At 39.6% G+C, this 23,915-nt stretch overlaps 1 protein-coding gene across 4 annotated transcripts in view; it reads right to left on the minus strand.

Annotated features, from left to right (window-relative positions):
* The window catches only part of bcas3 (BCAS3 microtubule associated cell migration factor), a 1,192,206-nt gene that overhangs the window by 932,309 nt on the left and 235,982 nt on the right, over nucleotides 1-23,915 (minus strand). For all 4 annotated transcript variants that reach the window (XM_072590043.1, XM_072590044.1, XM_072590042.1 and 1 more), the window contains one exon: nucleotides 6,991-7,067. In XM_072590043.1, the coding sequence (XP_072446144.1) occupies nucleotides 6,991-7,067 (77 nt within the window). The remainder of the gene's footprint in view (nucleotides 1-6,990; nucleotides 7,068-23,915) is intronic.

Raw genomic sequence — 23,915 nt, forward strand, 5'->3', positions numbered from 1 at the left:
ATACAATCCTAAAGGCATTTACTTTCAAAATAATCTACTTTGGTTAGTATGACAAAAAATGTTCAATCTGCTGTGCAGAAATACGACTGATATAACATCTGAAGTGAAGTGTGATGGGAGATCTGTTGATGGGCGATCAAATATATTTCCTCATTGGGAATGTGCGATGAGGTTTAAATTCTCCCCATTAATCTCCTGACTAAATAACAATAAACGTGTAAGTTGTACCACAGTCTTATACCAGATTTACTCCTGCCATGAGAGAGTTAGCTGTCCTATGGGGAAACATTGAATTTCTGTTGGAGTAAGATTTCCTTCATCTCCTGCTGTACCATTAGTATCTTCTCATTTAATCCATTATATCTGTCTAAACTTGCTACTTTGTTTTACTTCTTATAGTCAGTTGTTGAAACAGGAGATCTGAAATCAATCTTTATTCCATTTCAGATTTTTATTCACATTGTGAATTAAATAGATGGCACCTCGACTCTAGAATTTAGAAAAATGACAGTTGATCTTATTGAATCATGATTTGCTGCAGAAAATATCAAAATCAAGTCAAAGTTTTTGGTCACAAGTAAAATCTTTCTTGAGACATTAAGAGACACAATAAATAAATTTTATTCTGAAAATGCAATCTATTTTAACAAGCTTTAATATTTCACTAAATACTTTATTTTATTTAAACTCTTATTACAGACTTTAGAAATTTCAGTGAATCAGAGAAAAGACAGATGAAAAAAATAAGTGGGAACCAGTGTGAGGGGATTATGGGATCCCAGCTTCAGATTGCATAGTCAGAATGATAGTTTACTTAAACATTTATAGTTAAAATCTGAGGACACAGATAGGTACTGGGAAAAGTGTGACAAAAGCTTACAACATTAATAGAATTCCAATGGTGTGAACTGGTGTGCAAAGAGGTAGAGCATTTTATCATCTGTTAATAATTAACAGATTACTAATTTGTCCATATATTAATTTGATACAATAACCTAATTTATGGCACTAAAACAGGTGCTTCTGTCCAGTTGGCAATGTGGGTGTTTATTCTCTTAATTTTTCGTAAACAATCTATTGTCATTTCAAAGATGCTTTCTTTCAGTCCTCAAAGTGTTAAAAAGTATATGGAAGCAGATTACAAAAATATTCATTGGCATTGCTTGCCGAATTTCTAAATAGCACTGGCCCTTGCAGTCAGTAAAACACCACTGACTTTGAACATGATGGACAGGCTATGTAACCTGCACCAGACACTGTAGCCTAATCCTTCCCAATGTGATTTCATCAAATATTAACCACCAAAGCCCATAAACAACTTTGGAAAATATTGCCAAAAAGCACCAAAGCAAGCAGTTTTCAACTGTTTCCAGTGCTAAATTTGACAACCTTCGCTTCTGGTGTTTAATATTCAGGAATAATAACAGGATTCAAATTTGGAATTTTCTAAGCCACTATTTTGGTCTCATGTTGGGGGATTTGAAACAATAATGATCTGTTTCTTGACACCAAAATAAAACTAATATTTTAGGTTCGTGGACAGATACAGTCAAGTAACTGGGTTATCTCTAGGAAAGGTAGGAGAGATAGGCAGGAGTCTCCTGCGGCTATCCCCATCACAAACAAGTTTTGGAAAATGTAGTAAGTGATGGACTCTCAGGGAAATGTAGTTGGGTGGGTGGAGGTGTTGGCAGTTGTTCGTGGTGGGACCCAAAGAGATAGTGAGAAAAGAGAAGTCTGAGGCTGGTACAGTTGAGAAGAGGAGCAAGACAAATAGTCAAGATAAAGAAGAGCAAGGCAGAGAACAAAGTAAGACTGGTAAATTAAACTACATTTATGTCAATGCAAGAGGACTGATAGGTAAGACAGATCAATTCAGTACAGGGTTGGGAACATGGTACTGAGATTTCATACCTATTAATGAAATATGGCTCAGGGAAGGGCAGGACTGGCAGCTTAATGTTCCAGAGTATAGATGCTATATGAAGGATAGAAAGTGGAGCAAAACAGAAGGGGGAATGGTGTGATTGGTTAGGGATAACATTACAGCTGTACTAAGGAGGATAGTCCTGGGAGTATATCTAATGAAATTATTTGGGTGGAAATAAGAAATAAGAAAAGAATTACCTCCTTGTTGGGATTATACAATAGGTCACCCAAATAGTCAGTGAGAAATTGAGAAGCAAATTTGTAAGGAGATCTCAGACATCCATAAGAATAATAGAGTTCAAATGGTAGGGGATTTTAACTTTCTAAACATAGATTGGAACCACCACAGCGTTAAGGACTTGGATGGAGAGGAACTTGTTAAGTGTGTATATGAAAAATTTCTTATCTAGTACGTGGATGTACCTTCTAGAGAAGGGTCAAAAGGTGTGGTGCTGGGAAAGCACAGCCAGTCAGGCAGCATCCAAGGAGCAGGAGAGTCAACATTTCGAGTATAAGTTGTTCATCAGGAATGTGAAAAACCTTATCTTGGGAAATAAGGCAAGGCAAATGATTGAGATGTCAGTGGGGGAGCACTTTGGGGCCACTGATCATAATTCTATTGGTTTTAAAATAGTTATGGATCCAAAAGTCAAAGTTCTAAATTGGAGTAAGACAAATTTTGACGGTATTTGGCAAGAATGTTCAAAAGTTTATTGGGAGAGGTTATTCACGGTTAAAGGCGCAGTTGAAAAGTGGGAGACCTTCAAAAATGAGATAACGAGAGTTCAGAGAGATTATGTTCCTGTTAGCATGAAGGGCAAGGCTGGCAGGTGTCGGGAATGCTGGATAAAGATAAAATGAGGTTCTGGTCAAGAAAAAGGAGGCATATGGCAGGTATAGACAGCTGGGATCGAGTGACTCTCTAGCGGAGCATAACAGCAATAGGAAATCAGAAAGGCAAAAAGGGGCTATTTGGCAAATAGGATTAAGGAAAATCCAAAGAGATTCTACAAATACATTAAGGACAAAATTGTAACTATGGAGAGAATACGGCCCCTTAAAGGTGAACAAGGCTATCTATGTGTGGACCAGCAGGAGATGGGTGAGATACTAAATGAGTATCACAGATCAGTACTTATTGTGGAGAAGGATATAGAAGTTGAATAATTTGAAGAAATAAATAGATATCTTGAAATGTGGCCATATTACAGAAGCTAGACGTCTTCAAATGCATAAAGGTGGATAAATCCCCGGGACTTGGTCAAGTCTACCCCAGAGTTAGGGGGAAGATATAGAAGTGGTTGCTGAGATATATGTATCATCAATAGCCAAGGGTGAGGTGCTGGAAGACTAAAGGATGGCTAATGTGGTGCCATTATTTTAGAAAGGTGGTAAGGGAAGGCCAGGGAACGATAGACCAGTGAGCCTGACGTCAGTGGTGGGTAAGTTGGAGGGGATTCTGACGGACAGGATTTGCATGCTTTTGGAAATGTAAAAACTGATTTGAGATACTTAATCTGGTTTTGTGGTGGGAAATCATGTCTCACTTACTTGTTTGAGTTTTTTGAAAAAGTGACAAAGTAGATAGATAAAAACAGAGTGGTGGACATGGTCCAAATGGATTTCAGCAAGGCGTTCAACAAGGTTTTGCATGGCAGACTGGTTAGCAAGGTTATGTCAAATGGAATCCGGGGAGAGCTAGTCATTTGGATACAAAATTGGCTTGTACATAGGAGACAGAGGGTGGTAATAGAGGGTTGCTTTTTGAACTTGGAAGCCTATGACCATCCGTGTGCTGTAAGCATCAGTGCTGGTCCACTGCTTTTTGTCATTTATCTAAATGATTTGGATGTGAATGTTGGAGGTACGGCTAGTAAGTTTGCAGATGGCATCAAAATTGGTGGTGTAGTGCACAGTGAAGAAGGTTATCTCAGAGCAAAATGGGACCTTGATCAGATGGGCAAATGGACCAAGGAGGGGCAATGGAGTTTAAATTTGATAAATGTTTGGAATTGCATTTTGGTAAGGCAAATCAGGGTCTTATAACTGAATACTTAATGGTAGGGCCCTGGGGAGTGTTGCCAGACAAAGAGACCTTGGGGTGCATAGATCGTTGAAAGTGGAGTCACAGGTAGACATGGTAATGAAAAAGGCACTTTACTGCGCTTGCCTTCATTGGTCAGTGCATTAAGTATAGGAGTTGGGATATCATGCTGCAGTTGTACAGGACATTGGGTAGGCCATTTGTGTAATACTGCATTGAATTCTAGTGTCTCTGCTATTAGAAAAAATGTTATACAAAAAAGATTCACAAGGATGTTGCCAGGGTTGGAAGGGTTGAGCTACTTGGAAAGGCTAAATAGGCTGAGATTATTTTCCCTGGAGTATCAGACACTGAGGGATGACCTTATACAGGTTTATAAAATCATGAGGGGTGAGGATAGGGTGAAAAGCAAAGGTCTTTTTTTTCCCAGAGCAGGGGTGCACAAAACTAGAGGGCATAGGTCTAAGGTGAGAGGAGAAAGATTTAAAAGGGACCTAAGGGGGAACGTTTTCATGCAGAGGATGGTCTACTTGAGGAAGTGGTGGAGGCTGGTACAATTACAACATTTAGAATGCATCTAATGGGTACATGAGGAGGAAGCATTTAGAGGGATATGGGCCAAATGCTGGCCATGGGACTGGATTAATTTAGGATATCTGGTTGGCATGGATGAGTTGGATTGAAGAGTCTGTTTCTGTGCTGTACATGTCAAGATTTGAGTGATGCTGGAAAAGCACAGCAGGTCAGGCAGCATCCGAGGAGCAGGAAAGGTGACGTTTTGGACAAAAGCCTCCTGTGCTCCTGATAAAGGGCTTTTGCCCGAAACGTCGATTTTCCTGCTCCTCGGATGCTGCCTGACCTGCTGTGCTTTTCCAGCACCACTCTAATCTTGACTCTGATCTCCAGCATCTACAGTCCTCACTTTCACCTTCTGTGCTGTACATCTCGACTAGTCGTTAATTCTTATTGGCAGCTGAGATTGTGGACGCATTGGTGATCATAGTCTAAAATTACCTGGATTCTGGAAAGGTTCCAGTGGATTGGAAAAATGGTAATGTCACCCCTGATCCTAAAATGGAGTGGGGCAGAAAGTATGAAACTAAAGACCAATTAGTTTAATATTTGTCATTGAGAAATTATTTGGGAAGTAGTAACAGGACATTTGAAAATTCAAAAGCAATCCATCAGAGTCAGAATGACTTTATGAAGGGTAAATTGTGCTTGAATAATTTGCTCGAGTTCTTCAAAGCTGTAGTAAAAAACTGGATAGTGGGGAGTCCTTTAGCGTATCTGGACTTCCAAAAAGCATTGGATAATGTGCCACATAAAAGTTTAACACAAGATACAATCGCATAGGTTCAGAGGTGATATATTAGCTTGAATACAGGATTGGCTAGCCAACAGAAAGTTGAGATAAGTTTTTTTTGGTGGGAAGCTGTAACTAGTGGGGTTACACAGGATTTGGTCCTCAGGCTCAACTAATTACAAGCTGTATTAAATACTTAGATACAAGCTGTATTAAATACTTTGATGCAAACTGTATTAAATACTTAGATGCAAGGATAGAATGTATTATAAACAAATTTGCATGACACTAAAATAGGTGGGAAAGAAAGTTGCAACAAAGAAATAAGAAATTTACAAGGAATATGGATAGGTTAGGTAAATGGACTAAAATCTGGCAGATAAAGGTTAACATGGATAAGTGTGAGGTTATCCATTTTGGTCAGAAGAATAAAAGGCAACTTATTATCTAAATGGCGAGTTAACTTCAAAATGCTTTAGTGCAGAGGGATCTCGGTGTCCTCGTGCATGAGTTACAGAAAGCTCGCATACAGGTATAGCAGGTAATAAGGAGCACAAATGGAATTTTGGCATTTATTGCTATAGAGAAAAAGTACAAAAGCAGGGAAATGTTGTTAAAATTCTACAAGGCATAAGTGAGACTGTATCTGAAGTACTGCACACACTTTTGTTCTCTTTGAAATCACTCGAGGCCAGATTCCTGTCACCAAATCACGCTTCGTTTGCACATGCATACTACTTGACGCTGGTCTGGCTTCCTCAGAGCCAGCTCTCAGAGAACAGAACCTCTGACACTCCTGTTTATATCTGTCAGCCAGGGCTCCTTGGACCAAATTAAGAGCCCAAATCAGGAAATTTATATTTTGAGGTCCACCTGGATGATCTTATTACAATCACTATACCCCCCTAATTGAGGAAGGATGTAATTGCAATGGAGGCAGTTCAGGGAATGGTCACAAGATTAATTGCAGAGATGAAAGGCTTGTCTTAGAAGTTGAGCAGTTTTGACCTATACTTGCTGGAGTTTAGAAGGATGAGGGGAGTTCTAATTGAGAAATATAATATGCTAAAGGATTCTGACAAAGCAGAGCAAATGTTTCTCCTTGGGGGGGGCAATCTAGAATGATAGTTTATAGTTTTAGGCTAAAGGGTGGCAGAGACAAGGAGAAATTGCTTATCTTAAAGGGTCATGGATCAGTAAATTCACTATCTCAGTATGGACACCTAGACACTGAAATATTTTAAGGAGATAGACAGATTTTTAATTAACAATGGTTTAAAGGGTTTGGGGAATGGGTTTGAAAAGTGGAGGTGAGGCCAAGATGAGATCAGCCATGATCAAATTAAGTGGTGATGTAGGGTCAACGGACTGAATTGCCCATTCCTACTCCTAGTTCTTGTGTTCTTATGTAGGGGGAATGTCTCAACTGTCTGAAGTGCCTCTCTCTAATGGTAAAATCTGCATCAATGATGGTGGCCATGTTTGGTGCAAGTAATCTCTTCACATTGTCCCTTATGATATTGACAACCATCTGTAACACATAATGTGTTCACGTCTGCAGTTCACAGAACATTTCTTCCATTGATAGCTAATAATAATCCAAAGCACATTAGTCTGTCAGTAACCATAGAATGCCAAAGGAGCAGAACTTCACAGCATAATATTTATGAATGTTGTGATTTCTTTACGGTTATACAGTATTCATACGTACTTGTGACGAAGAATTTTTTGGTGAAAGTACAGCTGTCGAAGGTAGCAATCTTTTCCTGTAACACAACTACCAAAACCCTGAGAAAGAAAATATAGAACAATCAGAAGATATTGCATATCCTATTTTCCCCACTGTAGCTGCAAGTGAATATTTCAGATGAAACACGGGTAACAGCATCTTCTGCATTCTGATTATATTCACTACAAGATGCAATTTTGAAAAACCTTGACTGTCGCACACAAATCAAATCTGCATTTTAAACCTGTAATAAGGTTGCAATGGGTAAGGAGTGAGTTTCTTTCAAGCTGCTATAAATCAGTATTTATAAAAAGAGAAGTAATGTGATTGCCTTTGACAGATTGCTATATCATTATAGGTACGATATTTCAAACATGACATTAATCTAAAGACCTGTGTCCCCATTTTGGAAAATGTTAAAAATTCTATGACAGTGTCAGAAGGATGCCAGGGGAGTTTGCCCCAGTATCCTAGTCAGCACTTATCCATCTATTAACATCAATAATAACAGATTAATGATCATTATTATCCTACCGTAAGCTTGTTGTGTGAAAATTGCCTTCTGTGTTTCCTACATTACAATAATCATTGCATTTCAAAAAATAGTTAACTATCTGTGAAACACTTTGATATTGTAAAGGTCATTACAGAATTGCAACATAATCTGTTTTCTCCCCACAATTGAGTGGGAAAAGAACATATTGAAGACATGATGAGAAAATATTTAGAAGAGCTAAATTAAGAAAATGACAACCAGACAGGAAACTGGTCTTGCAGGAATATTGGTTAGAATGGGTAAGGTGACTTACTATCTAACAGAAGTCCAATGTCACAAACTTATTTTCTGTAAACATGAAGGATCACAAATTAATATTGCAATTCTTCACACAAAGAATTCCCATTGTTAGTTGAGCCTGAGATGAGACACTGCCACAAGCAGTGAGGAAGAAATATACAACAACCGTGTCTGCGTGGGTTTCCTCCGGGTGCTCTGGTTTCCTCCCACAGTCCAAAAATGTGCAGGTTAGGTGAATTGGCCATGCTAAATTGCCCGTAGTGTTATGTGCAGGGGTAAATGTAGGGGAATGGGTCTGGGTGGGTTGCGCTTCGGCAGGTCGGTGTGGACTTGTTGGGCCAAAGGGCCTGTTTCCACACTGTAAGTAATCTAAATTGAAAAAGAGGATTGGTAGTATAGAATTTGAATTTTGCTGAAAAGATATGTCACCAAAGCTTTTCGCCCTGCACTCATCAGGATAAGGGGAATGGAATACAAAAGTGCAGACGTTTTGCTAATTTGTAGCAAGTATTGGTTAGTCTACATCTTGTGTACTGTGCACAAGTTTTGTCTCAAGAAAAGTTGTAAATGTGCCAGAGGTAGTTCACAGAGGATTCACTCAACTGGGATGGGGGCTTTATCTTACAAGGGAAGTTTGGACAGATTTGACCTGCATTTACTGGAGTTTAGATTAAAGACAATCTTACTGAAACATATAAGGTCTTCATGGCATTTGACAGGGTGAATGGGAAGGGAATGTTTTCAGAACAAGGGAACACGGTGTAAAAATAAGGCAGGATCTATGTAAGACGTAGAGAGGAAAAAATGGTTTTCTCTCAGAGGGTGGAGAACCTTTGGAGCAAGGGCAAAAAGGATCATTGAATATTTTAAAACAAAGACAGACTCTTGACTAACAAGAGAATCAAAGGATGCCTGGGTAGTAGAAAAATGGAGTTGAGGTGACAATCAAATCAGTCATGATCTTATTAAATGTGTAGCAGGTTCTAAAAGACCGAATGGACTATTCCTACATATTCATATATGTATATGTTTAATAAATACAAGATTCTGAATTTCAAACAACTGCAACAATTTACACTACAAGAAGAGACTGCTGATTCACTGGCAAGTCAAATTAGATTAGCAAAGGTAACTAGAAATCTTGTAGTTGTCCTCATGTGTGCAAATGAAAAACTACAGCAGAACTGACACATGAAGAGAAATTGGATCAATTAGGTCTATATTCATTGGTGTTTAAAAGAATGGGTGAGGGAAAATCTCACAGAAATCCAAACATTCTAACAGGACTAGACAGATTAAACACATGAAGGATGTTCCCAATTACTGTGAATTCCAGAACTAGTTGTCATAATTTAAGGATAGTGTTGTAGACCAGACTAAATCCCTTCAAAATATATCAAGAAGATAGCCTAGACCCAAACTTCTTATTTCAATTAAAGGGAAGTGTAAGGCACTGAGTTCTGGATGTGACTCAATTGGCCCACCACTAGGCTTTAAGCAAAATGCAATTTATTCTTAAAGCATAGTTAAAATACCAATAAAAACTGCATAACTTTAACTTTATTGAAATACTTAAAAAATACAACATCAGGTTATAGTCCAACAAGTTTATTGGGAAGTACTAGCTTTCATAGTGCTGCCCCTCCATCAGGTAGCTAGTGGAGCAGGATCATAAGACACAGAATTTATAATACAAGATCATAGTGTCATGCAACTGATATGATATATTGAACAAACCTAGATTGCTGTTAAGTGTTTCATCTTTTCGAATGGGTTGCAGGTTTTGATTCATTAATATGTAAAACCCATTACTCCTTTCAAATCACATTCCTGAGCTAACTTAAGGTGACATCTCAGCTCAGACAATTCATTAAAGGTGTGAGGTGTGTCTGTATTCCAATCTTGAGTCAGACTGGTTCTATTTCCAAAGTAGGAATTTATAAAATGTTGCATGGATTGACTTCCTGCATTGACTGCCTGCAGACTGTGTGCTTTTTAAGCAAATTAGAATGTATCTGCAAACACAATTCTGCAAATGCAAATTCACCCCATAGATTTGTGTGAGTGTGCTTGCGTGCATGTGAGGCAGACAGTGTGTGTGGGAAAGAGTGCAAGTGTGAGTGCGGGCATGTGTGAGTGTGACCGAGTATAAGACTGTGAGAGGGTGTGCGCTTGAGTGTGAGTGTGGGAGTGGATATGTGTGTGGCTAAGAGACACTGTGTTTCAGGGTCTGCATGAATGTGTGAGTATGTAAGTGTGTGTGTATGTGTGTGTGTGCTAGTGTATGAGAGTGTATTGTGTAGCAGGGTCACCTGCAGTGTGACATGAACCCCAGGTCCCGGTTGAGGCCATCTTCATGGGTATTGAACTTGGCTATCAGCCTCTGCTCGGCTACTCCGCATTGTTGCATATCCCAAAGCTAAAGCGGTCAGGGGCATTCGTCCTCGGATCTTTGGGTGACTATCCTCCAAGGCGGACTTCAGGATATGCACAAGACAGAGTGGCCAAGCAGAGGCTGATAGCCAAGTTTGATACACAAGAGCATAGCCTCAACCGGGACCTGAGGTTCATGCCACACAGCAGACTATACTCTGTCTATTCTCTCTATTGTCTCTCTCACACGCTCACACGAGCACACACCCTTACACACACTCACACTCCCACAAATTCTCTCTCAAACAAATGCTGTCTCTCAGACACACACACATACACCTCCCCCCCGTCCCTCACAGGCACAAACTCTGCCACACCCACATGCACACTCTACCAAGCATGCATGCTCACACTCTCTCTCTCTCTCTCCCCCTCTCACATGTACACAGATACACGCAAGTGACACATTCTATTTTGCTCAAAAAGCACACAGTCTCCAGGCAGTCAATCCATGTAACATTTTATAAATTTCTACCTTCAAAATAGAACCAGTCTGACTCAAAATTGGAATACAGACAGACTCTAACCTCACACCGCTAATGCATTGTCTGAGCTGAGATGTCACTTTTTTTTAATAAAACCTTACTTTATCTCGGGAAAGTGACTTGACAAGAGTTCTGGGATTTATGTATTAATGAACTGAAACCTGCAACCCATTCGAAAAGATGAAAGACATAACAGCAGTCTGGGTTTGTTGAATATATCGTATCACACTAAGATTTTGTGCTATAAATTTTGTGTCTTATGATCCTGCCCCACTAGCTACCTGATGAAGGAGCAGTGCTCTGAAAGCTAGTATTTCCAAACAAACCTTTTGGACTATAACCTGGTGTTGTGTAATTTTTAACTTTGTCCACCCCAGTCCAACACCGGCACCTCCACATCATAAAATAACATACAATTTCACTACTAATCATCAACTGTTCCAATACAACAACATCCCCAAAAACATACCATTGGCAAAGGCAAATTCAGCAAAATAGAATTTTGTCACGTGTTATCTCTATTCCAATCCATGAGTATGGAATGCTGAGAAACAAACAATCTAGTAGCAGAGAGAAAACTCAAGCTTTTTTTCTGTAGCAAAAGGAGTCATGGAGTCATACAGCATGGAAACAGACACTTCTGTTGAACTAGTTGAAATGTTGTAATTGTACCAGCTTTCATCTCTTTCTCTGGCTATTAATTCAATACACACATCACCACCTGTATGAAAAATTTGCCCCTTAAGTCTCTTTTAAAACTTTCCCCTCTCACCTTAAACTTATATCCTCTAGTTTTGGATTCCCCCACCCCGTGAGAAAGACCTTGGTTATTCACCCTATCCATGCCCTTCATAATTTTATAAACCTTTATAAGGTCACCCATCAGCCTCCAATGCTCCAGGGAAAATAACCCCAACCTATCCAGCCTTCCCCAGGCAACATCCTTGTAAAGGGGTGACACAGTGGTTCAATGGTTAGCACTGCTGCCTCACAGCACCAGGGTCCCAGGTTCAATTCCAGCCTTGGGTGACTGCCTGTGTGGAGTTTACACATTCTCCCAGTGTCAGTGTGGGTTTCCTCCCGCAGTTCAGGTGAATTGGCCATGTTAAATTGCCCATAGTGTTAGGTACATTAGTCAGAGGGCAAATGGGTCTGGGTGGGTTACTCTTCAAAGGGTTGGTGTGGAGTTGTTGGGCCCAAGGGCCTGTTTCCACACTGTAGGTAATCTAATCGAAGTCTTTTTTGAAACCTTTCAAGTTTCACAATATCCTTCCTATAGCAAGGAGACCAGGAACTTTCTGGAATTACTTTCCCAAAAACATTGGAGTGTATCACAAAGGCTATAATGGTTCAATGTTCACCATTATCGCAGCCACCTCAAGAGCAATTTGAGATACGTAATAAGTGCCAGCTTACCCATGTCCAGCGTTTCATACATTCAATGAGTGAATAAAATTTTAAAGTATGGTATAGTAGCAGTCCAGTATTAGGTGTAGGCCCTTCAAATGTATTCAAGAAACTCTGGTTTGATGAGTGTAATTACAAAGAGATCTTGGTCAATTGGGTCAAGGGGCTGAGGAGTTGCAGATGGAGTTTAATTTGGATAAATGCAAAGTACTGCATTTTGATAAAACAAACAAGAGCAGGACCTATATGATTAGAAGTAGGGCCTTGGGTATTGTTGCAGAACAGGGAGACCCAGGGGTTCAGGAACATAATTATTTGAGGTTTGTAACCTTATAGAAGTTTATAAAATCATGAGGGGTTATAGATGAGGTGAATGGCAAGTGTCTTTTCCCTCGGGTGGGGGGATTTCAAGACTAGTGGGCAGACTTTTAAGTGAGAGGAGAAAGATTTTAAAAAAGACACAAGGGGCAACTTCTTTTTTAAACAGCAAGTAGTTCATGGGTGGAATGAAATTCCAGGGGAAATGGTGGATGCAAGTACAGTTACAATGTTTAAAAGACATCTGGCTAAGTATATGAATAAGAAATATTTGGAGGGATATGGGACAAGTGCAGGTAGATGGCACTAGTCTAGTTTGGGATGCCAGTTGGCGTGGACTGGTTGGACCGAAGGATCTGCTTCTGTGCTGTATGACACTATGATCCCATGACTCTATGATACGATTATGTTTTCATTCAGAGTGTGGTAAGCCTGTGGAATTCTCTGTCACAGTAAGCAGTGGAATACAAGAGATTGAATGTTTTCAAGGATTTAGATATAGTTCTTCAGCCTAAAGGGATCAAAGGATATGAGGAAATAACACAAACAGGATACTGAGTTCAGTGATCAGATATGATCTTATTGAATTGTCAAGCAGGGTTGATTGGCAGAATGGTCTACTCCTGCTTAATTTTCTACTTTACTATGTCAAAATAGCAATTTGATTAATTCCTTTACAATTGCACTGGGCATTTTTTAAAAAATTCATGGGATGTAATGGAGGAGTCAGGCCAAATTGCTCAAGGAAGTTCTTGAACTGCTGCAGTCCATGTGCTGTCGGTAGATGCACCATGTCATTAGAGAGACTTAAACGCAGTAACATTGAAGGAACCACGATATATTTCCAAGTCAGAATGGTGTGGCTTGGAGAGGAGCTACCTAACTCCTAGATGGAAGTGGTTGCAGGATTGGAGGTCGATGTCCAAGGATATTTGGTGAATTTCTGCAATGCACCTTGTGGATAGCACACACATTGCTACCGAGCATTAGTGGTGGAGGGAGAGGATGTTTGTGGATCTGATGCCAATCAAGGGGACTGCTTTGTCCTGGATGGTGTAAAACTTCTTTGAATGTTGTTGGAGCTGCACTCATTCAGGCAGGTGGGGATTATTCCATCACAATCCAGACTTGTGCCTTGGAGATGGTGGACAGGCTTTGGGGAGTTGCATGGTGAGTTACATGCTGCAGTATTCCCAGCCTCTGACCTGCTGGTGTGGCCACTGTGTTTATGTGGCAAGTCCAGTTGAGTTTGTGGTCAATGATAATCTCCCACGATGTTGACATTGGAGGATTCAGTGATGATAACATTACAGAATGTCAAGAGGCTGTGGTTAGATCCTTTCTTATTGGAGATGGACATTGTCTGGCATTTATCTGATCTAAATATTATTTGCCACTTGATTTTGTCCAAATGTTGTTGCATCTGGACAGGGACTGCTTCGGTATCTGAGGATCGCAAATGGTCATAGAGTCATGTGGTGAACATTGTGCGATCATCCTTACTCCTAACATTATGATGGAGGAAATGTGAAAGTTGGACCTAGGACACTACCTGAGGAACTCCTGCAGGGATGTTCTGGCTCTGAGATGATTGACCTCCAATAGCCACAACTATCTTCCTATGTGTCAGGTATGAATCCAACGACTGGTGAGTTTTCCCCAATAAAAATTGATTTCAGTTTTGCTAAGCTTGGTCAAATGGGGTCCTTGATATCAAGCGCTGCCATTCTCACCTCACCTCTAGATTTCAGCTCTTTTGTCCGTGTTTGAACCAAGGCTGTAACGAGACCAGGAACTGAGTGGTGCTGGCAGAACCTAAACTGGGTTTCACTGAGCAGGTTATTGCTGAGCAGGAGCTTGACAGCACTATTGATGGCACCTTGCAGCACTTTACTGATGATCAAGTGTGGAAGAATGAGCTTTTAAATGTCTGGGTTGGATTTGTCCTGCTTTTTGTGCATACGAATGGGTAACTTACCACATGTCAGTGTTGTAAGTGTATTGGAAGAGCTTGGTTAAGAACAGCAAGTTCTGGAGATCAAATGTTCAATGCTACTGCCAGAATGTTGTCAGGACCCATAGACTTGGCAGTACCAAGTGCCTCCAAACGTTTCTTGATATCACATGGAGTGAATCAAATTGGCTGAATTCTGATATCTATAATGCTAGGAACCATTGGAGGAGTCCGAGATGGATCGTCCACAAGATAGTTCTGGCTAAAGATTGCGACAAAAGCTTCAGTTTTGTCTTACATTGATGCGTTGGGCTCTTCTATCATTGAGGATGAGGATATTTGTGGAGCAGCCTCCTCCAGCAAGTTATTTAATTGTCCATCACCATTGGTGACTGGATGTGGTAGGATTGCAGGGCTTAGATCTAATTTGTTGGATGTGGGATCATCTAGTTCTATGCATCACTTGCTGCTTATGGTATATGGCATGCAAGCAGTCCTTGTAGCCACACCAGGTTGACACCACATTTTTAGGTATGCCTAATGCTGCTCCTGGCATGACCTCCTGCACTCTCCATTGAACCACTCAAATTGATGGTAATGGTTGAATGGGGGCTATGTTGGGCCATAAGTTTTGCAGAATGTGCTACAGTACAATTCTGCTGCTGTTAATGGCCCCTCAGAGCATCATGGATGCCCAGTCTTGAGTTGCAAAATCTGTTCAAAGTCTGTCCCATTTAGCACGAGTGATGGTGCCACAAAACATAATGTAGGGTATTCTCTATGTGATGGCAGGACTTCACCCTTACAAGGATTATGCAGTGGTTATTCTTAGCCAGATTCAAATCCAGGTTCCCAGAACATTAGCTGATTTTTGGATGAATAGTGTAGCTATAGTACTAGATAATAATAATAATATAATAGATAATACCACTAGGCCTTCACCTCCCATACAGAGCTGCAACAAAGTATGACAAAGCAGCAATTGACTATTGCACACATTCTCAGTAATGATCAACAATTCTGTACATCTTTTGCTCTTTCCAATCTACCTTTCTCCCTTTTGCTATCATGCCAACTAATAGATTCAGAGAGCTTCCAATATCATAAATGCTGGTTTAGATAATAACTAAGTTTTAGCCAGTCATCTGACCACATTTTACAGGCCAATTATCTGCACACGCTCTGTGCTCACCTTTATTTTGTCCAATTGGTGATCTGTACACTTGACATGAACCTAACTACATTACAGCATTATTTTGGAGTTACAGAGTATGTAAACTCGAAACATTAACTTTGTTTCTCTCTCCACAGATGCTGCCAGAAACTGTTTTTCCAGCCCTTTTATAATTTCATTTTACTTCATGTATCTGTTTTCCCACTTTCATGCTCTTGACATTTTTCCTTAAGTTTGGTTTCAAGAAATATCTTAAGTTGCTTGGTCTCTATTATCTCATCTACTCTCCTTCATTGTTGGCATCCTGGCGTTCTTGTTAATTTTCTAATTCTTCTGAATTCACTGTTGACCTGTCAACTCCTTCAGATGGACATAAGAAATTCCATGATACTATATTTAAAAATTGTAGTAAAGTTCTCTCAGTGTCCTGGCCACTATCTCTCCCTCATCCATCATTAAACAGATTGACATATTGCAAATTGCTTGCAAATTGGCTGCTGCATTTCCTACATTACAGTAGTCACTGTACTTCAAAGGTACTTCACTGGCCGTGAAGAGCTCTGGGACTTCCTAGAGGGATTATATAAATGCAAGTTCTTTCTTTTGTTTATACAGCACCAACGGAATTCCTCAACCTCTAGAAATGGCGTTTAAAACATATGGCTTACAGGCTTGAATTCAACCTGCTAAATTTTTCAATCCAGCCTGCAAAGTGATGTTCCAAATGCAGCTCAGTGGGGGAGGGGTGTTTGGGGATGGGGAAGACAAGATTCTCGCTCTTGTACGGATGCCAGGCCCTGAATGAGGCAATCTGGAGCAACACACTGGAAAGGCCAGAAGGAGTAGGAGTTACAGGCAGTGTGACCAAGGACGACTACAGTGCGAGGATGGGTATGGGTAAGCGTATTTGCAGCTTCCCAACTCCTCCTCAGAAATATTAATCTCCAAATCTCCCAAAAGCTAAAACATGGAAAAAGGAATAAAGGAGATTGGTAGAGGCAGACAAAGTTCAAACAGCAACTTTACTGGAAGCATTTCAAAAGTGATGAATTATGTTAAAAGTTAAGGGAAATATAATGCTTTAATCAGCGTTTGCATTCCTATATGTAATTCACTTGTTCACTTTCTGGAATTGGCACATTCAAAGCTACTTCTACAGAGCATAATTTACAAAACCAGACAGAACTAGAGTTAAAAACAAAAACATTTAAAAAGTGATGAATCAGGAATGATGGCATGCATGTATTATTTAAGACCAGATTTTAATCTTTGCTTTAAAAAGCTAAAGGAACTAAATACAATAAGATAGCACTTCCAAATTTATAGTTCTAAACCGGCAAACCTCAAAAAGCTTCAGGAAGTACTTAAATAAATTGAGTAGGGGTACAGTTCAAGTATCCAATTTATTCTCATCTGAGGAAAACAGAATTCCATGAAGGGTATTCTGTTGCAAATCAAGGAAAAAATACATCTGTTGGATTATGGTATAAAAAAATTAAACAAGCAACACTCCAAATGTTCATCAAAATAATTTGAAGTGAAATAAAAAATAATTTTCAAATTCGACAGGGAGAAAGATAGTTGAAGAAATGGAATTAATAACGGAATTTTCAGAAAATGAGAGGCAAAAGAAAATCTGAAAGTAAACTCATGCAATATAATAAACTGCAAAAAAATCCTTCCAATTCAATACTATGACTGTGGAGGATCTAAAGGATATGAACAGGGCTAAAAACGAGGCTGAATACAAAGCAGGTTAAATACTCAATATATACTGAACATTTTCATTCTTCAATCATTCAATAGGAAAGACATTAAATTAAGAAAGACCTGCAACATACATAATGCCCATTTATGACTTCATGAAATTTTGAAGTGTTACAGAGAAGCTTTTTAATACGACAATGTAGTGCACCACAGCACTAATGTGCAGACAACAAGTACTACCAGTAGCAATGTGATATAAGATTGTCTATTTTTTAGTTTTTCTGCCCAATACAACAAGTCATGTGAGGAGAACACTGAAATTCTTTTCGAATAATATGATGAGGTCTCTATGTGCACCAAAGATCAAAGGCAAAAGAGGTCTCATTTAATGTTTCAGTTAAAAAAACAGCACATCCATCGCAGAACTCCCTCAACTACTGCACTGCTGTAACAGCCTAGATTATGTACCAACGTCTACAAGGGGACTTGAATCCACAACCTTCTGATTCAGATGCAAGTCTTGATTTGGAGATGCCGGTGTTGGACTGGAGTTTACAAAGCTTAAAATCACACAACACCAAGTTATTATAGTCTAACAGGTTTATTTGGAAGCACTAGGTTTCGGAGCACCACCTAATGAAGGAGCAGCGCTCTGAAAGCTAGTGCTTCCAAATAAACCTGTTGGACTATAACCTGTTGTATGTTGTATGCTGTTGTATGATTTTTAATTCAGACGCAAGAGTGCTTCCCCATTATGCCACACTGAGACTATCTGCCTAATAGCATGCCTTCCATAATAACTGTGACTCAGGTGTAGAGAATATTCCAGAGTTTATATGGAGCAAGGTCAATTTTCAATGAATTTCAAATCAGTGAAATAGAGAATTAAGCTATAGTGGAAACTTCAGAGAATAAAAACGATAAATGATCAGGACTTTGTGCTAGATTGGATATAGCTAAGGGTCTGAAAAAGTTGTAATTATTGATTTTGAATCTGAGAATGACAATGAGAACTGCTTTCAAAAATCAAGCCTAAAGGTTGTTAGACATCCTGGAGTCGACTGTTGAATATTACAGATACGTAGCTGCAGGATGACGTGAGCTGGGACTCAAATCCTGAAGCGTAAAAGACAATTCGGAATTAATGGAAAGGAGGAAAATTTGAGGGATAGCTCTGCTCATGAAGGTATTTGCACAAAACAAGAGATGACCTAAATAAGGGAAACTGAGATGTGGAAATAGTTTGGGTAGAAATGAAGCATAATAAAGGTAAGGAGACACTTGAGGGAGTGGTAGAAGGGTTCCATCATAGTAATTATATAGTAGGTTGGGGTATAAAGGAAGAAAGAATGGGAGGTGTCAGAAAGATATGGCAATAATCGGATACAATTTTAAGTGATATAATAGAATGGAAAAATCAGATGGGCAAAGGTATCCTTAATGAGGAGTTCATAAACTTTTTCAGGATATTAAGATAGCATATTCTGACCAACCAGAATCTAAGAGCAAACCATACCAGAATGCAATGAGATAGGATTAATTATTGATCTCACAGAAAAGGCACCTCTGGTAGCAGCGACCAATTAAAATTAACATATAGTTTGATGGAGAGAGGAGTATAACAAGACCATTCTTTTAAAACTTTAAAATGCAATAAAGGGAATTATGAAGGCATGAAAGCAGAGCTGGCTAAATTAGATTAAAAATAGATCAATTGAAATACAGCGGCACCCATTTAAGGAATTTCTTCAGAATTTGCAGAATAGTTACATTCCAACAAATAAGAAAAATTCCAAGGAATGGACCCACCATTTTAATTACGAATGTGTTTTTAATTACAAATGTAAAAGATAATATCAAATTAAAAGAAAATGCATATAATTATGCAAATTCCGGAACAGAGTGGTGCTGGAAAAGCACAGCAGTTCAGGCAGCATTCGGGCAAAAGCCCTTCATCAGGAAAGGGCTTTTGCCCGAAAGTCGATTTTCCTGCTCTTTGGATGCTACCTGAACTGCTGTACTTTTCCAGCACCACTCTATTCCAGAATCTGGTTTCCAGCATCTGCAGTCTTTGTTTTTACCTATATAATTATGCAAAGACAGCAGACAGATCAGAAGATTGGACGGAATATTAAAAAAGTAAAGAAGTACCAAAACTTTTAATAGGAAGGGAAATATTAGAGTACACAAGAAAGCTAGCCAGAAAATTTAAGAACAGTAAGAGTTTCTACAAAAAACTTAAAATGAAAAGCATTAACAAAAGGGACACTGGTCTATAGAAAGTGAGACTTGAAACTTATCCTGGAAAATAAAGAAATGGTAGATTAATTGAACAGGTATTTTACATCTGTCTTCATGATAGAGGTATAAATAATATCCCAGATTCAGTAATAAATCAGAAAATTGAAAATAGAGAAGAATACAGGAAAACCAAAATCACCAGAGGTAGTATTGTGTAACTTGTTGAAATTGCAGTCAGAGTCCTGATGAACTTCATCCTAGGATCTTAAAAGAAGTACTTAGTGAGATAGGTGATACATTAATTTTAATTTTTCATTGCTCCCTTGATTAGGGGATAGTCCCACTAGATTAGCATCCAGAGGGTATAACTCCTTTATTCACAAAGGAAAGACAGGAAGCAGGAAACTACAGGCCAGTTAGCTTAACACCTGTAAAACAGAAAGTATTAGAAGTAATTATTAAACAAGTTATAACAGAGCACTTGGATAAATTCAAGTTCAGGCAATTCAACATGGGTTTGTGAAAGGAAATCATGCCCAATCTGGTGTTCTTTGAGGAGGTGGCAAGTGTTGTGGTTAAAAGGGAACCAGTTACTGTACTTAGATTTTCATTTGATAAGATGCCACATCGATGTGCCGTTGAAGAAAGTAAAAGCACATCATGTAAGAAGTAGCATATTGGCATGATTAGAAAGTTGACAGGATAACATGAAGCACGAAGTAGGCACAAATTGATCTTTTTCAGATTGGTAAAATGTAATAAGTGATGTGCCACAGGGATTAGTGTAGGGATTACAGGTGTCTGTAATTCATACAAGCAAGTTAGTTCAGAATATTGAAGAAATGGTTGCCAAATCTGCAGACAACGTAGAGTCATAGAGTCCTATAGTATGGAGACGGGCCATTTGGTCCAAACTGATCTGTGCCAACCAATATGTCTATCCAAGCTAACCTCATTTCCCTGCACTCTTCCCATATCCTTCAAAACCTTTCCTATCCATGTATTAGTTCAAATGCCTTTTAAATGTTGGTAACCACTTCCACTGGCAGCTCATTCCATACACATACCAAAAACATTGCCCCTCAGGTTCCCTTTTATTCTTTCTTCTCTTACCTTAAACTGATGCCCTCTAGTACTCGATTCCCCAACCCTGGGAAAAAGACTGAGTGCATTCAACCTATCCATGCCTTTTATGATCTTATGCACCTCTCAGATCCCTCCTCAGTCTCCTACACTCTATAGCAAAAAATCCTAGCTTGTCCATCCTCTCCCTATAACTCAGACCCTTGAGTCCAGGCAACACCATTGTAAATTTCTTCTGCACTCTTTCCAGTTTAATAACATCCTTCCTATAACAAGATGACAAAAACTGAACACAATACTCCAAGTGCGACTTCACCAACGTCCTACACAACTGCAACATAACTTCCCAATTTCTATACTCAATGGCCTGACTGATGAAGACTACTACACTAAAAGCCTTATTCACTGCCCTGTCTACCTATGACTCCACTTTCAGAGAATAGTGCACCAGAACTCCCTCTGTTTTACTACACTCCTTAAGGCCCTACCATTCGCCATGAAACTTCTACTTTGATTTTACTTTCCAAAATGCAAGACCTCACACTTATTTGTATTAAACTCCATTTGCCATTTCTCAGCTCACTTTCCCAGCTAATCAAGGTCCTGCTGCATTTTCCAAAATCCTTCCCTATTGTCCACGATACCAACTATTTTAGTACCATCTGCAAACTTACTGATCATGCCAAGGATATTTTGATCCAAATCATTGCTATAGATAACAAACAGCAATGGGCCCAGCACCGACCCCTGAGGCACACCAGTAGTCACAGGCCTCCAGTCCAACAAGCATTCTTCCACCAATACCTTCCGCGTCCTACCATCAAGCTAATTTTGTATCCAATTTGCCAGGTCCCCCTGGATTCCATATGATCCAACCTTCCAGAACAACCTACTATGTGGAATCTTATTAAAGGTTTTATTGAAATCCATATAGACTATGTCAACCTTCCTGGACGCTTCATCAAAGAACACTAACAAACGTGTGAGGCATGATCTCCCATGCACAAAGCCATGCTGACCAATCTTAATCAAACCCTGTCTTTCCAAATGCAGAGGAACCTTGATTATCCAAACGACACAGGCGGGGAATAGTTTGCTCGGATAATCAAATGTCAGATAATTGATTGCCGGATAACACAGTTTAGCCAAGCGTCGGGACCTTGCAATTAGATTAGATTACTTACAGTGTGGAAACAGGCCCTTCGGCCCAACAAGTCCACACCGCCCCGCCGAAGCGCAACCCACCCATACCCCTACATCTACCCCTTACCTAACACTACGGGCAATTTAGCATGGCCAATTCACCTGACCTGCCCATCTTTGGAATGTGGGAGGAAACCGGAGCACCCGGAGGAAACCCACGCAGACACGGGGAGAATGTGCAAACTCCACACAGAGAGTCGCCTGAGGCAGGAATTGAACCCAGGTCTCTGGCGCTGTGAGGCAGCAGTGCTAACCACTGTGCCACCGTGCTGCCCACCATCTTGGTCGGATAACCAGAAATTTGGATAATCTAATGCTGGATAATCAAGGTTCCTCTGTATATCTTGTCTCTCAGAATTTTCTCAAACAACTTACCTACCACAGATGTTAAGCTTACTTGTCTACAGACATAAAGATAGATAAGAAAGCAAGTTGTGAAGATAACATAAGAATGTTACAAAGGGATACAGACAAGTCAAATACTTGGGCAAAGTAGGAAAATGTGAAGTTTGAGAGGAAAAATAAAAATGATGCATATTGTCAAAATGATCAGTGACTGCAGAGCTCTGAAATGCAAAGAGATCTGAGTGTCTTCATGCATGAATTGTAAAAATTTAGTAGGCAGATACAACAAGTTATTAGGAAAGCTAATAGAGCATTATCATTAATCATGATAGGAATTGAATATGAATGTAGGGATGTTATGCTTCAATTATACAGGACACTGTTGAAACCATGTCTGGGGTACTATGCAGAGTATTGGTCACCTTATTTAGGGATACCAGGCTACTACCCTCATATCTGGAATGGGGCAGGTTGTCACAAGGCAAAAGGCTGGACAGTCTAGCCCTGTATCAAATTAGAAGAGTAAGAGACAATTTGGTTGAAACATAAAAAAATCCTGAAGAGTTTTGATAAGTTAGATGTGGAGAGAATGTTTCTTCTTCAGGGACATCTAAAACTTTGGGTCATTGTTTAGAAATCAAAGGTGCCCCATTTAAAAAAGAGATGAGGTAAATGTTTTCTCTCAGAAGGCTATGAGTCTTTTGAACATACTCTCTGAAAAGATGGTGGAGGCAGAGACCTTAAATATTTTGAAGGTGGGGTAAATAGATTCTTGTTAAGCAAAGGTTTGAAAGGTTATCAAGTGTGGGCAGTAATGTGGATTTGAGATTGCAACCAGTCATGATCTTATTACATGGTAGATCGGGGCTCACTGGGATGAATGATCCACTCCTAGATTCGGGATCAGTTCCTACTGATTGGAGGGTGGCTTATGTTGTATCACTTTTTAAGAAAGGTGTGAGAGAGAAAACAGGAAATTATAGACCAGTTAGTCTGACCTCAGAGGTGAGAAAGATGCTGGAGTCTATTATAAAGGATGAAATTATGACACATCTGGATAGTAGTAACAGGATAGGTCAGAGTCAGCATGGATTTATGAAGGGGAAATCATGCTTGACTAATCTTCTGGAATTTTTTGAGGATGTAACTCTGAAGATGGACGAGGGAGATCCAGGAGATGTAGTGTACCTGGACTTTCAGAAAGCTTTTGATAAAGTCCCATATAGGAGGTTAGTGAGCAAAATTAGGGCGCATGGTATTCGGGGCAAATTACTAACTTGGATTAAAAGTTGGTTGGCTAATAGGAAACAAAGAGTAGTGATAAACGGCTCCATTTCAGAATGGCAGGCAGTGACCAGTGGGGTACTGCAGGGATCAGTACTGGGACCGCAGCTTTTTACAATATATGTTAATGATATAGAAGATGGTATTAGCAATAACATTAGCAAATTTGCTGATGATACTAAGCTGGGTGGGAGGGTGAAATGTGATGAGGATGTTAGGAGATTACAGGGATGACCTGGACAAGTTAGGTGAGTGGTCAGATGCATGGCAGATGCAGTTTAATGTGGATAAATGTATGGTTATCCACTTTGGTGGCAAGAACAGGAAGGCAGATTACTACCTAAATGGAATCAATTTAGGTAAAGGGGCAGTACAGAGAGATCTGAATGTTCTTGTACACAAATCAATGAAGGTAAGCATGCAGGTACAGCAGGTAGTGAAGAAGGCTAATAGCATGCTGGCCTTCATAACAAGAGG

Source organism: Chiloscyllium punctatum, chromosome 19 (assembly GCF_047496795.1).
Source record: "Chiloscyllium punctatum isolate Juve2018m chromosome 19, sChiPun1.3, whole genome shotgun sequence".
NCBI classification, from domain to species: Eukaryota; Metazoa; Chordata; class Chondrichthyes; order Orectolobiformes; family Hemiscylliidae; genus Chiloscyllium; species Chiloscyllium punctatum.